The sequence below is a fragment of the Cariama cristata genome, unplaced genomic scaffold (genome assembly GCF_000690535.1).
Source record: "Cariama cristata isolate BGI_N322 unplaced genomic scaffold, ASM69053v1 scaffold5708, whole genome shotgun sequence".
Lineage (NCBI taxonomy): Eukaryota > Metazoa > Chordata > Aves > Cariamiformes > Cariamidae > Cariama > Cariama cristata.
The window spans coordinates 1-21,434 of record NW_009630531.1 but is presented as its reverse complement, the minus strand read 5'-3'; the positions used below and the strand labels follow the sequence as shown (position 1 = coordinate 21,434).

Here is a 21,434-nt window from a genome sequence, read left to right as displayed (position 1 = left end):
AAAGTGGCTCATCTGTGTCTTTGGGTTTTGTTTTTAACTGTATCACTTCTGTATAAAGCCTACCCTGTGATATATGCTGGGAACCACTGGTTACTGTGTATTTTTCAGATAAGTGACCCCAAGGGGTTTGTACTAATTAGCAGTCCGCTATTACAGGCTGTTTATTACTGGATTTTTCAAAACCTTCATCAAAGGGGAGAAATGAAAGAATGAAGATTTGGACTACTGGAATAAAATCATGGAAAACACAGAACTTAAACGTTTGAATGTAATTTCAGTACTAGCAGACTAGCCTGTAATCTGAGTTGAAAATAAGTAAATAAAGCTTTATCCAGTTACTGGAGTTGGGAAGGTTGTACGCATCCCTCTCCCTCTGCCCTGCCTTCCTCCTGCGCGGTGCTGAAGTGAAGACCCATTGATGGGGCAGAAGTGAAGGCTGCAGATGGGCACAGGCTGGAAGAACAGAAACCCCCAGCGGTGTGCTCTCTATCGAACCCCTGAACGGCCAAGTTGGACTTTTGGAAAAGGTGGGGGGTGAGAAACAATACTCTGATGTGAAAAGTGACAATAAGACCAAAACAGGGGGTGATGAGTTCCTGGTTCTCCGTTATTTGGACCCATGGTTAGACAGGCATGCGTGGCTGGTGTGCTGCATCTTGGGAATTTGTTTGTGACTCTGACGGCATCTTCTTGTCACGCAGGTGCTGATGTGACCGTAACAGAGCCCAGCAGCTCTGACAGCAGAGTGGAGCGATCAGACCCCTACGCAAACGTGGAGGAAACCCTCATCGGTGGGGAAGCCAGCTACATCTCTCAGCCCCTGACTCCCGAGAAGGAGGATGCGCTCCAGGCTGCCACCGTCGCCAACCTGCGCGCGGCTCTCATGAGTAAGAACAGTTTGCTGTCTCTGAAAGCCGACATGCTGGGAGAGGATAGTTCTCTGCTGTTTGAGTACTTACCCAAAGGCACGCATTCTCTTTCTCGTAAGTTTGTATTTTTATATTTTTTTGTTGTTGTTGTTTACTGACACTTTAAGTGAAATCTTTCCTGAGAAGAAAATGCAGGTCACTGTCTTGTTTATTACTACCGATATGTTTATATCCAGTTTTAAGTCCTGCCTAATCCCGCTTTCCATAAAATTTGGAAACCTGTGTCTCTTATTGATCCAACTTTAATGTTAACTGATGAAAGCCATAGAAGAAAGTATTTAGTGCATGTGTATGTAGCGCTTGTCCTCAAATTTCTGTTCTACTTGTTTGCAAAATGGTACTTAAAAACAAAATACAAAGTATTTGAGTCCTTGTGGTAAGAGAGGTGGCTCCAAAGGTTTTGAATCCAAACTTGACTAATGGTGAAAGGAGGCTTGACTGTTGCTCCTGTGCCTGTGGAAGCAGTTGTACCTTTGTAGATGGCATGATCTTTACTTCTTGCTGTTTACTTTCAGACCTCTCTCAAAGTCATGAGCAGCTGTTGATTGTTTTGTTATACTTGCATGTGGAAGTGAATGTTTTTTTTCTACTGGTGATCTGTTGGAGACAGCTGATATGTACCATTATCTGTGGACAGCTTATTTTTCAGCGTACTTTTGTATTTGCTTCATTGCGATCGTAGAATAGTTTGATTCTCTAGCGCACAAAGAAAGAAAAAATTATTAATGCTGTATTTTAATAATAATCTCAGAAGATGGGGGTATCATTTGTGACATAAAATAGAGCAAGCAGTGGCTTTCTGAGTACTACATGTTAGTTTCCAGCAGAAAATGTTTATTTTAATCTATACTGAGAAAATTGGCTGATTAAGTAGAATGAAAAGTTCACTTAAGATACTTATTATTTTATTTTATTTTTACTTTCCTCAATGGCAAAAGATAGATAACTTTTAATGGTCGCTGGAGTTGTGTGATAAAGGGAAATAACTGCACAATGTAATGACGGTCTTAGTATATCTTTTTGCTTCTCATGTCTGAACAGTAGAATTTTTTTTTAAAAAAATTTTCTAAGTTTAGAGAAGAAAAAATAAGATTTTTGTACCTTACTCTGCAGCTTAAACATTTGGGAGGAATCGCTGATGCAGCGTTCTTGTTTCTTCCACAGTAGTTTGCTTACTGAATGATCTCCAATTAAATCAGATTTAGATGGTTCACACTAGGCTCTTGGGTTGAAAATCCCTTCTTTGCAATGAAATAGCAAAGATCCTGTGCAGCGGTTGAGTCGCCGGGCTTGCGTGCGGTGAGAAGAGTGCCCTCAGCTGGCACCGGGACGGGCGGGAGCGTGGACCGACGCGCGGCTGCGCGAGGGTGATTTATGCACCGCGTGTTCGAATCCGTGACTCGTGACAGGTGAAATCAGTGGTTTCATCTTCTGTCATGATAAACTGGAATAATGATGGGGCTGCCCTCTATCCATCATCCTTCTCTTGGCTGGAGGATTTTAGATTTTATTTAAAAGTTGAAGCGCCACTTGGTGTAAAGACAAATGAGTATCAGGCAGTCATAAATTTGGGCTAGAAATTGAAGATTGCCTAACCAGCTGAGTAGCGCGGTTCGGAAACAGGCATGGTGTAGGCAGAAGACCAACTGGGTTTAAAATAAAGCTTGATATGTTTAGAAAAGGGGGTAAATGATAGCTCATGGAGGGGTGCGATGACTCAGGAGATCCTTCCAGCCTGTATTCAAGATCTCTGTTTTCCACTCCTCTCACTATTACTTGAATTTCACTCAGCTGTTTCAGTTATCTCATCTTTATGGAAGAAAAGTGAATTGCAGAAGACAAAAAGAAGACTGCATGCTTGGTCTGTAGCTCTCACACCAGTAGGTGGATGTGGCTGTGGCCTGGTAAGAGGATTTTTACAGAAGCAGGGAGTTAAGGGACATATTTTTCTTTCATCTTATTCAGATTCACAGGTATTGATTTGTTTTAATCGCTTGAAAAAGATGTTCTGATATAAGACTCGCTCGCTTTTAAGTGGTCATTACTGAATACAATAGGACATCAAGTTTAATGAGAGTTTTCAGTGTATAAAATGACAGTAAAGCAAGTGGTAAGAAGATTCTGAAGATCTAAAAGCACAGTCTGGGTTGGTGCTAGCTTCATAGGTGTTTCTCACATTTTTCTTCAAACACAATTTGAGGATGTTGAGTCATTTTTAAGTCCTGGGTTATATTTGAAAAAAAAAAAAAAAAAAGCAGGGGGGGTAAGCATTAGCACGATGAAAAAGATTTAAAAAAAAAAAAAAAAAAAAAAAAAACCACACCAAACCAGCACAGTTTTCATCTGTCTGATTTGAAAAGGAAACGCACTAATTTCAAGATTTTTAAGGGATCAATCTCTCTTGAGTTTAAAAACACACTTCACATTTTTCAATCTTAACTGCTATCACTGGGTTGTCTTTGTGTTCTCTTACGAAGCACGACAGTAACGGACTCAAGGAGCAGTGTTCACATTTATTTTTCTTTTCTGGAGGAGAAGACTTACTGGAGGTGGCGAGATCCGAAGAGTGTATTATACATGTTTAAAATTCTGATGAGCCGTTTCTAGAGGGGATGTTACTCTCCAAGTTACTGCATACATTATGGGTTTTCATTTTTTCTTCTGCATAGTTCATTCTGTTGTAAAGGTTAAGAGAGGATACCCCAAGGTTTTCATTTTACCCCATGCTCTTTTTTCCTGATTCATTGTATATTGTAATGGTCATATGAGGTGTGAAATAACTTAACATTTGGCTGATGCAAAATGAAGCCCGGGATGTGAGGGGGTGTTGTATCACTATGATGTAGTCAAATGTAAGTCCAGCATTTCTAAAGTTAACCAGTTCAAACTAATTTAAAATCAGAAGGGAAAATTTAAATATCTTGCCATTTGGGTAACACAGTTGCCAGATAACCTGCAGCTGAAGGGCTCTGAGAATTTATTATGTTCATGGTCTGGGATCAAGATTGACACTGTTCATATGCTTGTCAGAAACCTAAAGAACATGCAGGTTTTGCAGAAAACAAGTACATGTGAGTTACTCATGGGTTACTCTGAGATTGTCTTGGGAACCATTAGTTATTGAAGCTGCCTGGTTTGTTGTTGTGGATGTCTTTCAGAGAAGACATTATAAGAGGTTCAGTTTTCCTCGTCTTTATGTGGTTTGTCTGTAAAAGCAGGTTATTCTTTGCTGATTTCCAGCTTCAGCAGTGCTGTTCTACTGAGCTCCTTGGTTTAATACTGCGTGTCTTACTTCATTTATGATACTGAACTTTGGTAGCATTGTTCCGTACGATTACACCACATCTACAAAAGTCTCAAAGGCTTTAGTTGAATGTTTTTAGCTGGTTTTGCCAAGTATAATCAAGAGAATGAGAATTTTAATATTCATTAGAAAACAAGTTGGTTAGTTAACGTTGTTTTCTTGTTTTAAAAAAAAAAGTCAGAAAAGATGGGGTGACTGACTCCCTTAAAGGTGACTCTTCCACATTTTCAGAATAGTACATTGCATGCTTTTTTATATGTCTAAGTTTGGCTTTTCCTGTTTACCCCGTTGCAACTGAAACTGTTTATAGAAGCAATTCCTATGAAGCCTGCTGTCTAAGTGATTACATGGTACACAGAGCCCTTTTCTTTTGGGCAAACCAGCTAATATGTTATTTTTAGTTGGTGGTTCATTGGAGCCAATAATTTGTACTTGCACTGGATGTTAAAGGAATACATTTTACACAGTGGTCAACTTCCCCAAGAGGGAGTTAAAGGTATTCAGTTTGGCATGGAATTTTCGTACATGGTAAAAGAAGATTTAGGGGAGAATAGATGCAACTTTAAAAGGATATAATAACCTTTGCCTTTCTCTTTTCCACAATAGTTTACTGTCCAGCTGTCAGAGAATACTGTATTCATATAAATGACTGCTAAACCAGTCCATCATCTTCCGTACGCAAAGCTGACTGAAGGGATTTCCGATTTAGAAGTTAAAATACTTTTCATTAAAATCCATTTCAATACAAATTTAGGAGGGGAAAAGGCTTCTCGCAGTACTAGTCAGAATGGGACAAAATGTAAATTCAGGGACTGTTAGCGTTCTTGTGTACAAAGTATGGGTCGTTTATGTGGATTTCTATTCTTGTGTTACTTGCAGTTGTTGAAACCAAATAAATATTAATTATTGTTTTAAAAATCATCTTTGTACTTTGTACATCTTTGTGGCTCATGCTGGATGATTGAGTTTATTGTTTCTCCTTATTCTATTTCACTGCTCGTTCATTAACTTTTACTCTAAGAAGTATGTAGTTTCTGGGAACCTGTGTAACTCTGTAGAGGTGCTAATAAAGAATTAATCAAGCCAGACCCCACTGGCTTGTCTTTACTGTATGCTAAAATACCATTTATTTAAGGAAGTGCAACGCAGACATGCCTCTAAGTTGCCAGTGGTCCCAGTGGGTAGCCTCAATGTAAAGAAGGCAGTCTGAGTCGGTTTGGGCTGTCCAGGGAAATAAAAGGAATGTGAGGATGTCTAGGCGGGAATTCTGCTATGAACCTGGAGAGATGGATTCCTGGTAACAGTTTCTAATGGGAAACACTGATGAATTCACTTTTTTCCCCCCGTTTTTTCCTATCTTGAATTTACAGGAGTTTAGCATTTTGTTGTCCTGCCTTTAAATTATAACAGCAATAGGTGAGCACCACCGGAATGAAAACTTGAAGTATTGTTATCACACTTGAATAGAGTTAACTAAGTTGTGAAAGATTTCAATCTGCGATCAAAGCGGAGGAAGGTAAATGAAACATCCAGCTTGTGGCACAAGAGCAGAATTTCCTTTGGTAGCTGATAAAAAGTCAGGTTTGGGATTGTTCACGTTTAGAAACCTTTGTGTGGTTTCACTCTAATGTTTTGTTGCGACCCAGATCACAGTGTATTGTGTTCGCCATAGTATAAACTTTGACTTGTTATTTGTAGCTGCATTAAAGAGTGTGTTTTTTATATCCGTAAAGGTTTCAATTAGACTCTTTTGTGTTAGAAATAAAAAAGCCTTTAGGGCATAAAGAGCTTTAAATATGAATTTGTTTACTTTTATGCCATATTTGCTTCTGATTTTGCCTGCTTGCTTTTCAAAAATGACCTACTCAATGTGTCATTCCAATATTCAGTCAAGGTGATTGTTAAAGTTCATTTAACAGTTTGTAATGTACACTGATCTTGATTACGCAGTCTTTATTTGTATTTAGATTTGTCATTGATTATCAGCGTGGTTTCTGGAATATTGTTTGCCGTTTGGCTGTTGCTACAGCGTAGGCAAGAGGGTACGATTCTGCTTTGGCCAGACAAATAATGTTCTCCTCTTTAACTGTGGTAGATACTTAGAATGTAACGACTGTCAGGTATAGCTGAATAGTTTGTACAAATATTTGAACTTCCGTGCTTGCTAACTATAGAATGAAAGGAATATTTTTTTCCCCGTCTTTTGTAAAGCACTTTGAGATCAAGGACTGACAGTACTATATTAAATAAAACGCCATGGTCAAATCTTGAAATTTGAAGCGCTGACATAAATTTTCAAGAAAATTAGTAGTAGAATAAACTTTGTGTGTACATTACTTAAAGATGGAAATGTATGTGTTTGAAATGGTGCTTCTCCAAGAGGTGTCCTTCAGAAACGCGATTGCTCTGGATATTTGTGCTGCACTGTGCTTCTCTCTCCCAACGGACTCTTTAGTGACCGTGCCATGGGATAGAACTCTGCTACATACATCACGCACAGACGAGGCATTTTGGGTGGGGAGGCTGGTTTTAAAAAACAAACAAACAAAAAGCCTGGCATCACTGTCCTGCTGCATTCCCTCCCACTGACAGAAGATGAGCTGCGAGTGCTGGTGCGCTGCCTTTGCAAGGCCGTTTTTAAAACCACCAGCTGGTGCTAGTTCACGTGGGTGAGATTCGTTTCCTGTGTTCCCCAGGGCCTGGCACCAACTTGAATCGTTCAAGGGGCGAATGTGATGGCAAAGTGGAAGCATCATCTCCCCCGCTGCCTTCATCACACCTTGCCACTCAGAGCCCCCCTGAGATCTGCTCTTCTGGTGAAATGTCACCAGAAACCATGATAAAAGGAGAAGTGCCTTCGTCAACCCAGGTAAGATTGGGGGAAAATGCAAAGAAATTTAAATGTATCTGTTTAATCAAATTCTCCCCAGTTAGAAGCACTTTTGGAAATCCGTAATACCTTATGCTTTGATCTGTTAAGCTTTTTTTTTTTTTTTAATACAAGTTGTTTTAAAATTAGAAGCCTGTTGAGGTCAGGGCTAGTGCTGTCCTAATTCTAGCCTTTCTGCCTTACCTCAACAGAACTTGCCTTCAAAAAGCTGTATTTTTTTTAAAGTATAGGTACCCTTTTTATTGTAAATCCCTTTGTTTGGAAAACGTCACGTACAAGAATATACTAATGGCATAAAGATAGCTGAGACCCCAGCTATCCATTGCCTACTTCTGATGTTTTGCATTTGGGTTTCTTCTGACTGTCTAAATTCGGGTAGAATCAGGCTGGCTTTCTGTATCACAGGAGTTAGGAGTTTGACATAACATCCATAGCCTTCTGTGGCATTTCTTAGTATTTTTGAATGATACTTTAGTTCTGTTAAACAAATGGGTGGAAACGCAGATTTTCTTTTGCAGTCACCTTAGAGCGAAGTGAGCTGGTCAGAAGGGCTGGTAGCCGCTTGCCCGGTCTCCAGCAGACTTGCCCAGGCTGCATCATGCCTTTGCCTCATAGAGGGTTGCCATCTGCTGCACGCTGGCATATTGCAAATGGCTTCGGAAAAAAAAAAAAATTAAAAATCAGCTTTTATTTATAATTTGGATCAGCAATGCCAGAGAGCGTTGCATAAAGGGAACTGCACAGAAGGTGTTTGTTTTCTATGGGCTTTTCTATGTGGAAAGAAAAACTAGCTGTGAGGGCTAAGGGAAGATTTTTCCAGTTCTGTTGTATCTGCTAGAAATTTTCTATCCAGTGTTCCCATTGGCCTGAGCAGGAGCTACAGATGCTTTGTGAGACTGGAAACGGAGTAGTAACCCAGGACCTAAATAGGCGTGTTGATTACTCTCTTCAAAACACCAAATCTTGCAAAACATGGCCCAGTTAACTTAGCTGCTTTGACATTGAAAGCTTTGTGAAGGCAAATAGGGTTGCCAAGTCAAATGATGAGCCTGCTGTAAAGAAGGGGTGAAGGCAAAGATAAGAAGGCAGCCTGAGCACTAACTATGAAGATGTGTTCTTGTAAATGCTTGCCTTAACTTCAGTGTGCTTTTCATTTGCAGGCCACCTATGATGGATTTTTAGCACTTTGGCAGTTTGATAACTCTGATTCAGGCAAGTAGAGAGAAAACTCTTTTTTTTTTTTTCCAATATCATTATTTTATACCAGAAGACACTGATTTGTACATGTGTACATGTATTTCTATTTTAGATACGAGTTTCTCGAGATCTGAAGACGTCGACGCGACCCCTGATGGCCTGTTCCTGGATTCAGCCCTAGCCAAGAGGCTGACGTGTGGTTTCTGCAGGAGGGTTTTCCAGTGTGCCGAAGAGCTGAAGGAGCACATCCACGGGCACGCTTTCTCCATGCTTCTCCCGTTCGACTTGGTTGACTGCTCCCAGCCTGGCCTTGCTGACAGCGTGCCTCCGGGCCAGCTCGCCCGCTTCCAGTGCTCCAAGTGCCCTGCGAGCTTCACTTTGAAATCAAACATGGATCGGCATGAAAAGACCATCCACTTCAACTGTAAGAAGATGCAGTGTCCTAACTGTGCCAAGCTGTTTCGAGACAAGACAGACTTAAACCGGCATCTTATGTCTATGCACTCAAATGAGCGTGCTTTTGTCTGTCTCTTCTGTGGCAAGGGCTTCGGTACACAGAAGAACCTCGCTAGCCACATGAAAGCGTGTTACCTGGGCTCTGCCCGGCTGGCTGGGTTTGAGCTTTTGGACAGTGTAGGACAAAACGAGGATCCTGAGGATGCGTAGCTACTGTTGTGTATAGGAGACGCTTCTTTTAAACTAGGAAGAGCAAATTGTTCCATTGTTCTCATGCTGCAAATAAACTTATCACGGGTGTGATATAATAGAGTAACTCCCCAAAGCTGGTCAGGTTGATAATGTGCTGGTTCCAGATACTGTGTAAGTGCAGCCACGGTGCGATTTTTGTGCAAAGGTGACTTTTGTCAGTCCGTATAACAGGCACTTTGGCTATCTTCCTGGTGGGATCATACCGTGTGCTTATACTACCTTAAACGTTTTCTATCAGTAGATCTCAAAGTGCTTTATAAAAGAAATGGTGATGTTTTCCTTGTATTCTCTGGGAAAATAACATACCTCAGCTTGTTGAGCATGTTAGCAATAGCATTAATAATAGAATTCAGTCTTCTGAGTTCTGGTCTAGTGCTCTGTCCATTAGACAATTTGGGCATTTCAGAGTTTTTCAGCTTGAGATTAGGAGCTGTGAAAGCACTGGGTTGTTCAGCCCTGTAAGCTGTTTATGAAGTCTGGTTTTCTATCTCATTTAAAGAGAAAAACGTGCTGCTTGTTCGTATGTGCAACAGGGTGTATTATTTGGGCTTGAAAGTTGTCACAAGGCTTAAATATTTTATTGATACTATGAGTACTTTCAGGATGTTTTTAAAAATACAGTGGAGTAAGGCTGTGGTTTTCAGGAATTCTGTGAATTTTTCTGACTGATTTGTTTCCTATAATGTAATTAAGTTAGCCAGACTGAATGTTATGTTGTCGAAACTGAGGAGAGGAGGCTTTACGTAGAAGATCTAATTGTAACTTAGGGTGCGCATACAAAATCAGTAATGGTTGTTCCTGGAGGGTAGGGGTCTTACTGTCATTCCTATTTTATTACATGAAATTCATTTATTTTTCTAAAAGAGTAAATATTTTTGTCTCTTGCTGTATATTTACGTAAATAAACATACATAAAAAACAGATAATAGTAACTGTGAAAGGAAAATAGCATAATTAAGTGTAGTGCTTCCCAGCTGCTCTTTGTACAGCACAGCTTGTCAGCAGCTTGAGCTTTAGCGTGGTAGGCTTGCTTTCCTTATGTGCGAGAGACACAGCGGAGGAGACGAAAGCAACTTCTACAAATGGTGGTTAGAGTTCTTCAGAAAAGTTCTTTCTCATCATTTTGTTGCATCTCAGGGAGACCAAAAAGAGAAATACTTGGTCCTGCACAAAGTGGACTTGAGCAGCCTGGAGGTTTCCAGTGGAGAGTTTCTTGCAAAGCTGTTTTCTGTGGAAAGCTAATGAGGGCGATCATCCCCCTCCTGCCGCCCTTGCTCTCGCAGAGAGGGAATAGGTGCATTCTGGTGTGGCGATGCTCTGATCTGACCCTTCCTGCTGCCCGGCGGAGCTTCAGGGAGACGGCTCCGTGCCGTGTCAGGGCTGGGTTTCTGAGGGTTGGGAAGCCAGGGTTTCTCTGCTTGCCTTAGTTCTTACTCTTTGTTGGAGCAGGGTGCAGTCAGAATTCAGAATATGTTCCTATATAATCAGTGTAGTACACCATACTTCCATCATTTTTTTTTAATTTTATTTTTCCTGCAAAGTCACGGTTTTTTTTTTTGCTCTTGTTCCCATTGACATCTTTGGCGTTGTGGATCAAGGCTGTCTGTGAATGTGTATAGTTTATAGTCTGTCAGCTTCCCTTGTTACAGATGTCAGTTTAATTGCCTCGTCATTTATTTTGCCCTTAAATAACCAGCAAGCGAGGAAGGAGAAAGCTGAGCCAAAAGAGAAAGTTGTGACCACAGTGAGTCTTATCTGGACATTTGGGAGCAGCATGGTAGGATTTGTCTGAATTGGAAAAGTATGTTGCCAGCAAAAGTAATCTCAGCAAATTTTAAAAGGCTTCGTTCACGTGGTAATAGTTAATGACACTTCATGTTTGTTCATTTTTTTCTCATATTTGAGAACTGAATTCAACATGGGACTCTTTCTACAGTCAGGTCAACTCATTCTCTCTAATAGAAGTCTAAGTAGTATTTCAGCTGGCCCGTACATCAGAATGCTTCCTGACTTCAGCACTCAGAGTTTCCAGTGTTTCCCTTCAGGATCAGGAGTAGTTTTTTTAAAATGTGAGAACCATAGGGTATAACATAGCAGAGGCTTACAGAGTTTGTGTAGGAAACTTAAAAGAAGGATTTTTGTGTTAGAAAATGGCATGGGAAGACGATGGGAAATGTAAGTTTGACAGTTAAATTGCACCTTGCTATTTGTAACCTTAAATGTAATGAGGATTGAGCGGACAAGAATTCTCTTAAAGTTTGTGAATTCTTTGTAGTAATCAAATGAGTGTAGTATTTCAGTGATTATTAACTACCTATCAGTTTACAGAGTTAACACAAGGTAGTTCTATCAGGCAGTATGTCCCTGGTGCCTTTCTTTCTCCCAAGTCAGGGATCTAGGAGCTTATCTCGTTTAACAGCTTCAGTGAAATAAGTTACTTGAGATGACAACACCGAAGGCTTATTTCCAAGCATTATTGTGTTGGTTTTAAAAATGCACATCTTCTGTAAATATTTTAGTGAAGTTAAGTACATAGATTTTTACTATGGCACTGTTTGTATTATGTTCTCCATTTCTTGGTGCCATTCTTCCTTTAGTTGTGTCCAGTAGCTAGTTACCGATGGTGCTACTGTTAACGGTCTTAACGATCTTGTTAAGGATTATTTCTTAGGCCCTTGATGCTGCTATACATAAGCTCTATAAAGTGTTGTCATTTAGACAAAAGATTATACTCATACCAAAGGTGGTATGTTGTTCATTAAATATGTGTCCTCATGGGTGCATATATTTAACAGTACTGTGAAAATGTTAACTCTGCAATACAGTTGTTTTTCTAACAATGCTGCTGTTTTTCAGGTGTTTACTTTTGTAGATACAATAACTAGATATATGGCTATTTGGTGAAAAAATAGTTTTCAATAAAACTATAGCTGCAAAAACTGTTCTGTGACTTTTTTTAAATGCAAGCGTACTAGAAGCTGAAAACGTTGTTCTCGAGCGATTTCAGCTGAATGCAGGGAAAAGTAAGCACGTGAGGGATCTCGAAACCAGAAAGTGTTACGAATATGTTGCTGGAAATACGTTTCTGTGTTGGAAACCCGTGGCACGGGCTGTGCACCTCGCGTTTGGGGCTGCGTTTTCAGCTGCTGCGGTAGCTCGGCCACGAAGTGAAGGGACAGGTACGGACAGTGAATGAGAGGAGGCATCTGGTCACTTAGGAAATGAGAGGATCGGGTACAATCTGGCGATGCAGGAAATAAGGGATTTTGTGGTATTCTCTTCTCCAAAGCACTTTTGCTTTGTAATCTTGGGATCTGGTTGCTGTCAGGATCTCCCGTGGGATGTTTTTCCAGAGCGAGGTGGTTAAACCTGACTTGCTGAGCAGCTTGGTCTACACGTGCAGCGTTGTTTGTGGTGTTGAGTAGCGCTGGAGGTGGCCTTGGACTGGAGGAAGGAGTTACACGTCCCCTCTTGACTTCCCGTGATCAGCTTATAGCTTGCTTACCTTGTCTAGACTCCATAGTAATAGGTTTATAGTGATCCTGGGGAATGTAAGTGTTTTTGTGGCCTATCGCTAATAATGGAGCAGTTACAAGATCAGACCGGAAGGGTATTTATCATAAATAGCTTTGTATCATAAAATTGATACTTGCCGTAGAAGAAAGTGGGCTCCTTGCCTCTGATTGTATAGACAAGGAGGTGTCAAATACAAAGGGGAAGATAAAGCAAAAAATACTCTTCCTGTAATATAAAAGAGAGAGTGTTTTCATATTCTACTTGTTTAAAACAAAACAAAAAAATTTTTTTTTTCGGAAGAGAGGTGTGGGGTAGGAGAAGGGCTGGGTCGTTAGGTTATCGACACGAGCTTGCGCAAGGCTCTGGGCATCAGGGCACGTGAAAGTGTCTCCTCTGGCAGGTTCACAAGGCAAGGCAAGCTGGTACTCACTTCAAACCAGCCCTTCGAAATTCCGCCTGATTGCAGTGAGTAATCTTCACTGACAAGTGAATAAAATACTCTTTAGCCTTCACTTCCCCTGTAGCCATGGCCCAGGTGAGTAGGCTTTTTTTTTTTTTCCCCTTGGACTAGAAAATTCTCTTGACAGCTTTACAAATGTGCTGAAAAAACCCCCACCAAGCCACCAAAAAAAAGCACTGGTAGGATGGACCAGCACCGTGGCTGAGCTGCCCAAAGCAGCAAGTGAGGAGCACAAGGAAAGAATATAAGAATGTGAGATCTGATTCAAACCGCTCATCAAAGGAAGTATTTTTTCCACAAAGTTACCTGCGTGAGGGATATGTTTAATTCCAAGTAGTGAAAACAAATGCTAAGGCAAAATTCGTATCACTGCAGCTTTTAAGACCTTGAACCATGCTTTTAATCTGCATTAGAACAATAAAAAAAACTTCTTAGAATACTTTTTCTAAGATGAGCTTGTGTTGAAATGTTTGTTCTGATTCTGAAGGGTGGTGTTACCTTATTTAAAGAGGTCTTTTATGAGCGTCACAGTTTGCACTTTTAGATGAGTGACGCATGTAGTTACTTTTCACATTGTTTTATCTGTCTTGCAAATACAAGAAAAAGTAAATGTTAAAAACAGAAGGGAAGAAAAAAAAGTAAAAGCCCACAAACTGGGCATTAAACAACACCAAGTACATGGGCCTGCCGACTTTCTTAAAAAAGGCCATTTTTCGGTAGCTGTTTTTCAGTGTGCGGTGTAACTCCCAGGGCAGTATCTGTGGTACGCTGAGGGCACGCACCCTCCATTCAGCTAGGAGGGCGTTTGTAGGAGATAGCATTTCAATAAGCATCTAAAAATATTGCTAAGTACTCAGTGTGTTAGAAGCCGTATAGTAGGTCTGGTATTTCCCGTATTCCCTTAGCTCTCCTACATAGGCACTTTTCATTTACCAGGAGCCATTTACATACACGATAGCGTACTTCAGGTGATTAACTAGAACTTGCTTTTTTTTTCCCCTTGCTGTTATGTAAACAGTATATTGCTTTGAGAAATAACAATAATTAGGAGAAAAGTGGGTGAAAATTAACATACTAATGGAAAGCAGTGAAGTTGTTAGAAGGTGGAGACTTAAAATCATATCCGCGTGGACAACCGCTTCCAAGCTTACAGTGGGTGGATGTCCTCGGGGAGCAGCAAATACTCTGTTTTCACCTGCTGCACCTTGGGTATTGCACTTTCGCTTTGTTTGGAGGAGGAAACACCGACGCAGCTGCCGTGTGCATTCTTCTGGCAAATGAGACCCTTGGGCTGTCAGTACTGGATGCGTCCCCTGGGTCCGCTTTCGGTGCGCTTCTGAGGAGATGACAAGAAGAAAAGAATCAACAGTGTCAGAATGGCTTCAAAGAATTCCTCCCTTTTCTAGCTCAGCAAAATACGACTTGGGGGGACGCAGGAAAAAAAATTCATCAAGGGCTATCTACAGTTGTCTCATAAGGAGGCTTCTTGCAGTGGTTATGCTGTAATTCAACGTTACGCATCCTTTTCTATTTCTGTATCCATACTGCGATGATCATACTAACTGAGAGTTGGATGATGTAGAGTATGTTTGTTGTAGCTGTCCTGTTTCTTCTGGGTAATCCTTCATCTCTGCACCTTCACTGAACTGTTCCTGGAGCGTGTGATGGTGTGCTTGCATCGCCCCATAAATAAAGCTAAAGCGCACAGCACTGTCAGGGTGTTGCATTTGCTGTCTTCTGTTCATGGCTAGCCACTTCTTCCACAAATGATAGTGTTAGCCTCTTAGATCTTGGTATTTGGGATAATTCATTATAATAAATCAGAGTTATAGCAGATTGTCAGCCCTCTTTATTTGCTGTTTAGCAAACGTTAGGCAATGTGTGTTATGGACTGTTGCTAAACGTTTGTGTGTTGGTGTGCTCGAAAGCTGCTCTGATGAAGGTACTGGAAGTTCTTCGCTTTAATAATACAAGTGCAGTAATATAGTATAAGGATTAAAAAATTGTAGATGGCTAAGAGGTGAGAGTGTGATTTCACGGTGAACTAATTTAATAGTGAGAGAGCAAATGAGAAGACTGACCGTTTTGAGACATTCTGAAGTAACCTGCGTGTTTTCCTTGCTCTCTTACAGTCAACGAGTTCACAGTCATCAGGAAGAAGTTCAAGTGCCCGTACTGCAGTTTTTCAGCCATGCATCAGTGCATCCTGAAGAGACACATGCGATCCCACACGGGAGAAAGACCCTATCCCTGTGAGATCTGTGGGAAGAAGTTCACCCGCCGGGAGCACATGAAGCGGCACACCTTGGTAAGAGTGCCCCTGCCCGGCAGCCAGCGCCGGCCGTGGCTGCAAACCGCCGGGTCGTTCAGGTTAAAGATAACGGGAGCTTCATCTGATCTAGGTCTGTGTGCTGGTTTCCCCTCCGGGGCTCCTCTGAAGACTTCTCCAGTATCTTTTTTTTTTTTTCTGCTCTCCGCCTTTCAAAGGTCCCGTGTTTTGGTGCCTGTTCATCCAGAGCCAACCTCCACCTGCTCTCCTGGCCCGACCGGGGGGTTCCCGAGTCGCAGCTGGAAGCGGTCGGCACTGCCCGCGCCGAGGGGCTGAGCCCTTCCCGTGGCACCCGGGCTGGGACCAGCGGTGGAATAGCTAGTGCTGTCTTCAGGGCGAAAAAGGAGATTTTTTTTTCCTTTGGTAGGTTGAATGACTTGGGGCAGAAAACTTTAAAGTCAGTCACTCGGCAAGAAGAATTCGAGGCAAAGCTCCTGGTCTGGCAATGCTCAGTTATCAGAAATAATGTTACGCCTTATTAAAGGCGGCCGCTCAAAACCGACTAGGAGGCTGGTTGGTGCCGTCGTCTGGCTTTTCACAACTTCTGCAGAAACAAAATTTTAGGCCAAACTTTGCTTTTTTTCAGGGGAGAATTGATTTGCCATTTTACAGTGGTTTCTCAAAGCTTGGTATAGAGGTGATATTGTGGAAGAGCAAATAGTTTCTACATAATTATTTCAGTAACCCACACCAGCAAGTTCTGGTGCCTCTCTGATTAAGCTTGTAGAGAAAATTTGAATTTGTGTTTAAATACTGGGGATGGCAGCTGTGAGGTTCTACTGCAGTGAGATGTTTAAAAAAAAAAAAAAAAAAATCACAAGAGTGTCGACAGTTTGAGTGACTAAGAATTGATTTGTTAAGGTCATTTAAATAACTTTTTCCATATTTATATTATCTGTTAAATTTTGAACGTAAAGAATATCTTACTGGAGGAGGTGTGCTTAAAGTAATTAATGTTTTCCTGGTTGTAATTCTCAAAAAGCCACAAAAAAATTTAGTTCCCTCATCCCAGTCCTGCAAGTGCGTGTGTCCCCTTGCATACCTTCCTGCAAAGGTGATTTAATAGCAGGAACGCCGCTTGGTTCAAGTGTAACAAAATTTGCAATTCCTTTTCTTGCTCTGTAAATTTCTAGGCTGATGAGAATCAGCGTATCTTTACTTCTTTACCGTGGGGAAGGCAGGAAAATCCCTGAGCGCTACAGGAGTGAAACTGTGAGAAGATCTGCGAATTAATTTTAGTTCTCAGGTTTTTTGCTGCTGAAATCATTCTGGGTGACTGCCTTGGTTCTGTTGAGCCTCGAGTTCAAGTTCTGTTACGCACCCAGGGAGATGAAATCAGCTATTTGTGAACACATGCAGGAGAGGATATATGTCTGTCTGAATCTCCGTATGACTTCTGTTATGTCTAGAATTAAGCTAGTTTAGCAAATACCAGCTGGATTATAAATTTTTAGTGCTGGTTCCTGAAAAAAGTGCAACCCTGACAATACCGATTTGTTTTCATTTCCAAAATGACTCTGAGGTATCTTGGAATGGATGCACTAAAGAAAAAAAAGGACAGGGATTTGGGGTTGGGGTTTTTTTTTGGTTTTTTGTAAGGAAGGCCCCAGAAAAATTCCAGTTTCATTATTTATCTGAAGGTTCTTCTGAAATTAAGCTACGAAAAGGGGTATTTTCTTATATGCAAATGACACCATGATCTTCATTTACAAAAGCAGCGGTGCAGGCTGTCTGAAGTGCTTGTGGCAAGATCAGCTGCTGGATTCCTACACCTTGCTTCTCTTGTCGTCTTAGTTCCATTGCGTCTGGCGTTTTGGGGCTTAATTGTCAACTCCCAGGTAAATCTGTATGCTGGTGTGCGTCAAATAAAAATACACGTTATAAAAATAATGTGTAGGAAAAGGAAGTAGGTTAACACCGAAAACCTTGTTTCTCTCTGTTCCTCAACTAATAACCAAAGGCAGAAGGGACTATTTTAGATTGCTTAACTGAGATTAAAAAGCATGGTTTTATAGTCTTTATATAAAATTTTAATTGAATAGAAATGCTTATTTTGTTTGCATTGGAGTATTAAAGTAAAAACAAGGTTTTCTTTCTAAAATCTTTGCATCTCAAGCAATACTTCTGTGTGGTGGCAGAGCATAAACCGAGGTTTCTCACCCCGTTGCAGTGCACAGGCTGTGGCCAGAAAGAAGTGCTACCTCTGTAATACCCTCAAGGGCTTCAGCTTTAAAAAACAAAACAAAACAAACAAACGAACAAAAATCAAAAAAACCCCAAAACTTAACCAAAAGTTTCTTGATTCTATTTTGAAGGGACTTGTCTCCATACATACTGAACTTCCTTACCTGGGCTGTCACAGCATCGCAAGTGACTGCAAACTGCTTAAAACTGGCAGGATAAATTTAGATGGGAAAGAGCAGTTCTGTTTGTGTACTGAGCTTCCATTTCCTTGCAGTGGCTTTTAGAAAAATTACTTATTTTTTTTAAATCCGTCGCGAACTCGGTTATTATTGCAGACATTACACCACCTGTGCAGCCTGCTCCGTCCCTGCTCCTGTTGCAAAAGCCTGTGCCCTTTCCTGGGAAGAGCTGCTGCCCGCTCGGCCGGAAGGCCGTTGCCCCCTTGCCGCAGATGCCGACGGCACGGCTTGCCAAACAGTGGTGCCACCGGCACCGGGCGGGCGGTTAGCCCCGGCTCCTTGCCCCGGGATGCTCCAGGGGCCTACGTGATGAGTTGCTATGGTGTTCAAAACCCCACCGTCTATGCCCCCTTGCCGCAGATGCCGACGGCACGGCTTGCCAAACAGTGGTGCCACCGGCACCGGGCGGGCGGTTAGCCCCGGCTCCTTGCCCCGGGATGCTCCAGGGGCCTACGTGATGAGTTGCTATGGTGTTCAAAACCCCACCGTCTACTGCCGCCTCCTTCCAGGCCTGTGTGTCCGGTCGGATGAGTGCCCAGCCGTCTGCTGGGGGGACTGCCCGCTCCCCGCGATGTCCCTTCGTTACCCCCTTGGGGTGTTGGGGTTCTCGTGCTCGGGAGGCAGATCCATCGGTGAGCTCAGTCCCGCTGCAAGTGCACGGATTTCAAGATCTGTCACTAGTTTTGCAGCAGGGAACACCCTGTCGTGCCAGCTGGTTGCCTCCATCATTTTCTCTCTTGAGAACTTTCCCTTTTTTTTTCTTTTTTTTTTTTCTCCCAGATTTTTTTTCAGAAACTTAGCGTGTTGTCAGCACAACATCTCCTCTCTCCCTTGGAATATTGGTATTTAATCAGTTAGAATATGGTCTTTCTAATGGCATTTTCAGATACTGAGGGCCAAACCCCGTTTCTGTGTCTAGATACTTAGTAACTTGACGATAAGGGAAATAAGATTAATTTCTGCTCAGCTGCATCCACTGACGTGGTTCACTTCAAGTATGCTGACAACTGTCAGTGTTGGAAAAGAGGGAGAGAGATGATCAGGTTTTTTTAACAGATATTTCAATTACGCATTATTTTAGGACCTGTTTTATAATTTCTTTTTTGTATGGCTCTTTTAGCCCTTGTTCTGCACCCTTGACCACCTCCTGTAATCCTATTCAGCTTTTGATGCCTGAAAATCATTCTTCTAACAGTTAGAAATGAGTAATACCTATAGATCCTGTTAGGTGACTGACCAGCCCTGTCCGACTGCTTTTTAAAAGCTTACGCGTAGTTTTAAAAAAAAAAAAATAAAAATACAATGACTTTGCTTGATGCGGTTGAAGAATGCATGGCAGGGACTAGCTCAGAGCAAGGGAAACCTGACGGCAGAGCACATCAGAAGAGCTCGCAGGCTTTGAACGTGGTCGGGACCGGTGTAATACAAAGCCTGAGCGAGTGTCCTGCGGTACTGGGGGCTGAGGGGGGGTAAGATGGGTCAATTTGTCCTCTTCCCAAATACCTTTAGCTCGGCTGGGTGTTGCGGATGAGCAATGAGCACAGAGTTACGGAGAATCCAGTTGCAAGAGCAGAGGATCCCGTGCTGGGGCAGGAGCGGGGAACTGGCCTCGCCAGGCAGCTGGCTTGAAATAAAAGGAAAGACAAGGGGTATTTAACCAGCAGAACCTTCCCTACAGGCCATTGTGAGCGTGGAGAGAATGAATGAGTTAAAAAAAGGATTGGGCACTGGCGATACGTGCCCAGAGGCTCTGGTAGCCGATGGTCTGCACGCAACGGCTGGCGCAGGACGACCCCAAATCACCGGCCACTGAACAGGGTGGTACAAGGCGGATCCTTCTCTGCTTCTACACCGCTTCCAAAGTGTCTCCTGCTGATCATTGCCAGCGACAGGGCACTGGCCAAGGCGAGCTCCTGGGCTGTCCCAGTGTAGTGGTAATATATTAAAAAAAAATACATACATATATAAAACAAACAAACAAAAAAATATACATATGTGTCATGTATATTGGTCAGCCCTTGAAGTAGTCAGGCAGTTGGACTAGATGATTGTTGTAGGTCCCTTCCACCTGAACTATTCTATATATAAATAAAATGAATATATCTATGTATTTTATATGTATTTTTATATATATATATATAAATGAAACTACCCTGTGAAGCTCCTCATGGTGGAATTCAGGAGTGCTCGCTGCATCCCTTGACCGTTTCGTTTGGGAGAGGAGCAGGTGAAGGTTTGGAGCAAGCTCCTTGCCTTCCACACATGGCAAAAGTAGCCAGCGACCGATTTCAGCTTTGATGGGGTGTTTTTGTGCTTCTCAAAGTACGTAATTTTGCTTGTCGTGTAGTGAAGTTTGAATCTTGAAGCAATTTCTGGTGTCCCGTAGAGCATTTTCCCACTTACCGCGTATTCTGTAAGTGTGGTGGCTCCCTATGCCTGTTATTCTGGCACGCAGAATGCAGCGTGATTTATAGAACAGAAACATTTGTGATGAACCATTTTTCAGCCACCAAAGTAGTCAGAAATAAGGTTAGAAGTGCATTCAGCTGCGGGTTTTTTTGGGTTTTTTTTTTTTTTTGAGATACAGGATGCATTCACTTTGGTTCTTGGCAGCAGTGGGATCAGGAGGAAGACTGCTAAATTAACGTGCCATTAACAGTGGGTTGATCGAGGGTTGTTCTGCTCTGGTCTGCAGAGAACTGGTGCTTGGGGGTGGTGGTTTGTGGTTTGTTTGGGTTTTTTTGACTTGTTAAGATTTTCCTCACGGTGGTGGTGCAGGGCAGCTATTGCACCCCAGAAACACAAAAAGAAAAGGGGAGGAAAAAAACGAAGTGATGAAAGTTCCTCTCAGAGCTCCTAGTGTGATGATCAAAAGGCAGTCTCAAAAGGATTTTCCACTGTATGACACTGTTACGGGGTTGAATTAATCACGGTGGGTTTGAGTTCACGATGAAAGCCCGTGATGATCCCAGGCTGCGCTCCTGGGCTGCGGTGGAGAGGGGAGCGCGTCCTTCCCTGCATCTCTCGATCCGTCTCCGTTGGCATTAACTTTTCTGATCCTTCTCCTCTTCCAGGTCCACAGCAAAGATAAAAAATACGTCTGCAAAGTGTGCAACCGAGTGTTCATGTCTGCGGCCAGCGTGGGGATTAAGCATGGCTCTCGCCGCCACGGCGTTTGTGCCGATTGCTCTGGTCGAGGCATAGCCGGCCACCTGGAGCACAACGGAGGAGAAGGCTCTCCAGAGGAGTGCTACCCCGGGGAAGGCCAGTACATGGAAGACCCAGATGACATCAAAGTGGAAGGAGACGAGGAGATGGGAGACGACGACGACATCAAGTGGAAGGATGACGTGGGAATGTCACAAGATGATGTGATTTTAGATGACGACAAAGATGTCGACTCTCCGCAGGAGCAGGACCACTCTGGGGAGAACGACAAGGATTTTACCTGGATTTCTTAGGGATTTTTTGTTTGTTTGTTTTTGTTTCGCTCTGTTGTTTGTAGGGGGAGGGAGGGTGGGGAGGAAGGAGTATGTTGGAAAAACTAAGTAGCCTTGTTGTCGTCCATGTGTGCAAAATAACTCTGTGTTTTCTAAACAAGTCCTTCTCCGTTCCACTCAGATACTGTCTTAGCAATGTCGCTTCCAGCGACACGGCTGACTTCGCCTTCCCCCTTCT

The 21,434-nt window shown here is 42.3% G+C and overlaps 1 protein-coding gene across 1 annotated transcript in view; it reads left to right on the top strand.

The window, feature by feature from the left end:
• The window catches only part of ZBTB46 (zinc finger and BTB domain containing 46), a 46,232-nt gene extending 25,015 nt beyond the window's left edge, over nucleotides 1-21,217 (top strand). The window contains exons 3-5 of the mRNA XM_009705568.1: nucleotides 702-983; nucleotides 15,137-15,312; nucleotides 20,831-21,217. Coding sequence (XP_009703870.1) covers nucleotides 702-983; nucleotides 15,137-15,312; nucleotides 20,831-21,217 — 845 coding nt within the window. The remainder of the gene's footprint in view (nucleotides 1-701; nucleotides 984-15,136; nucleotides 15,313-20,830) is intronic.
• The last annotated feature ends 217 nt before the right edge of the window (nucleotides 21,218-21,434 follow it).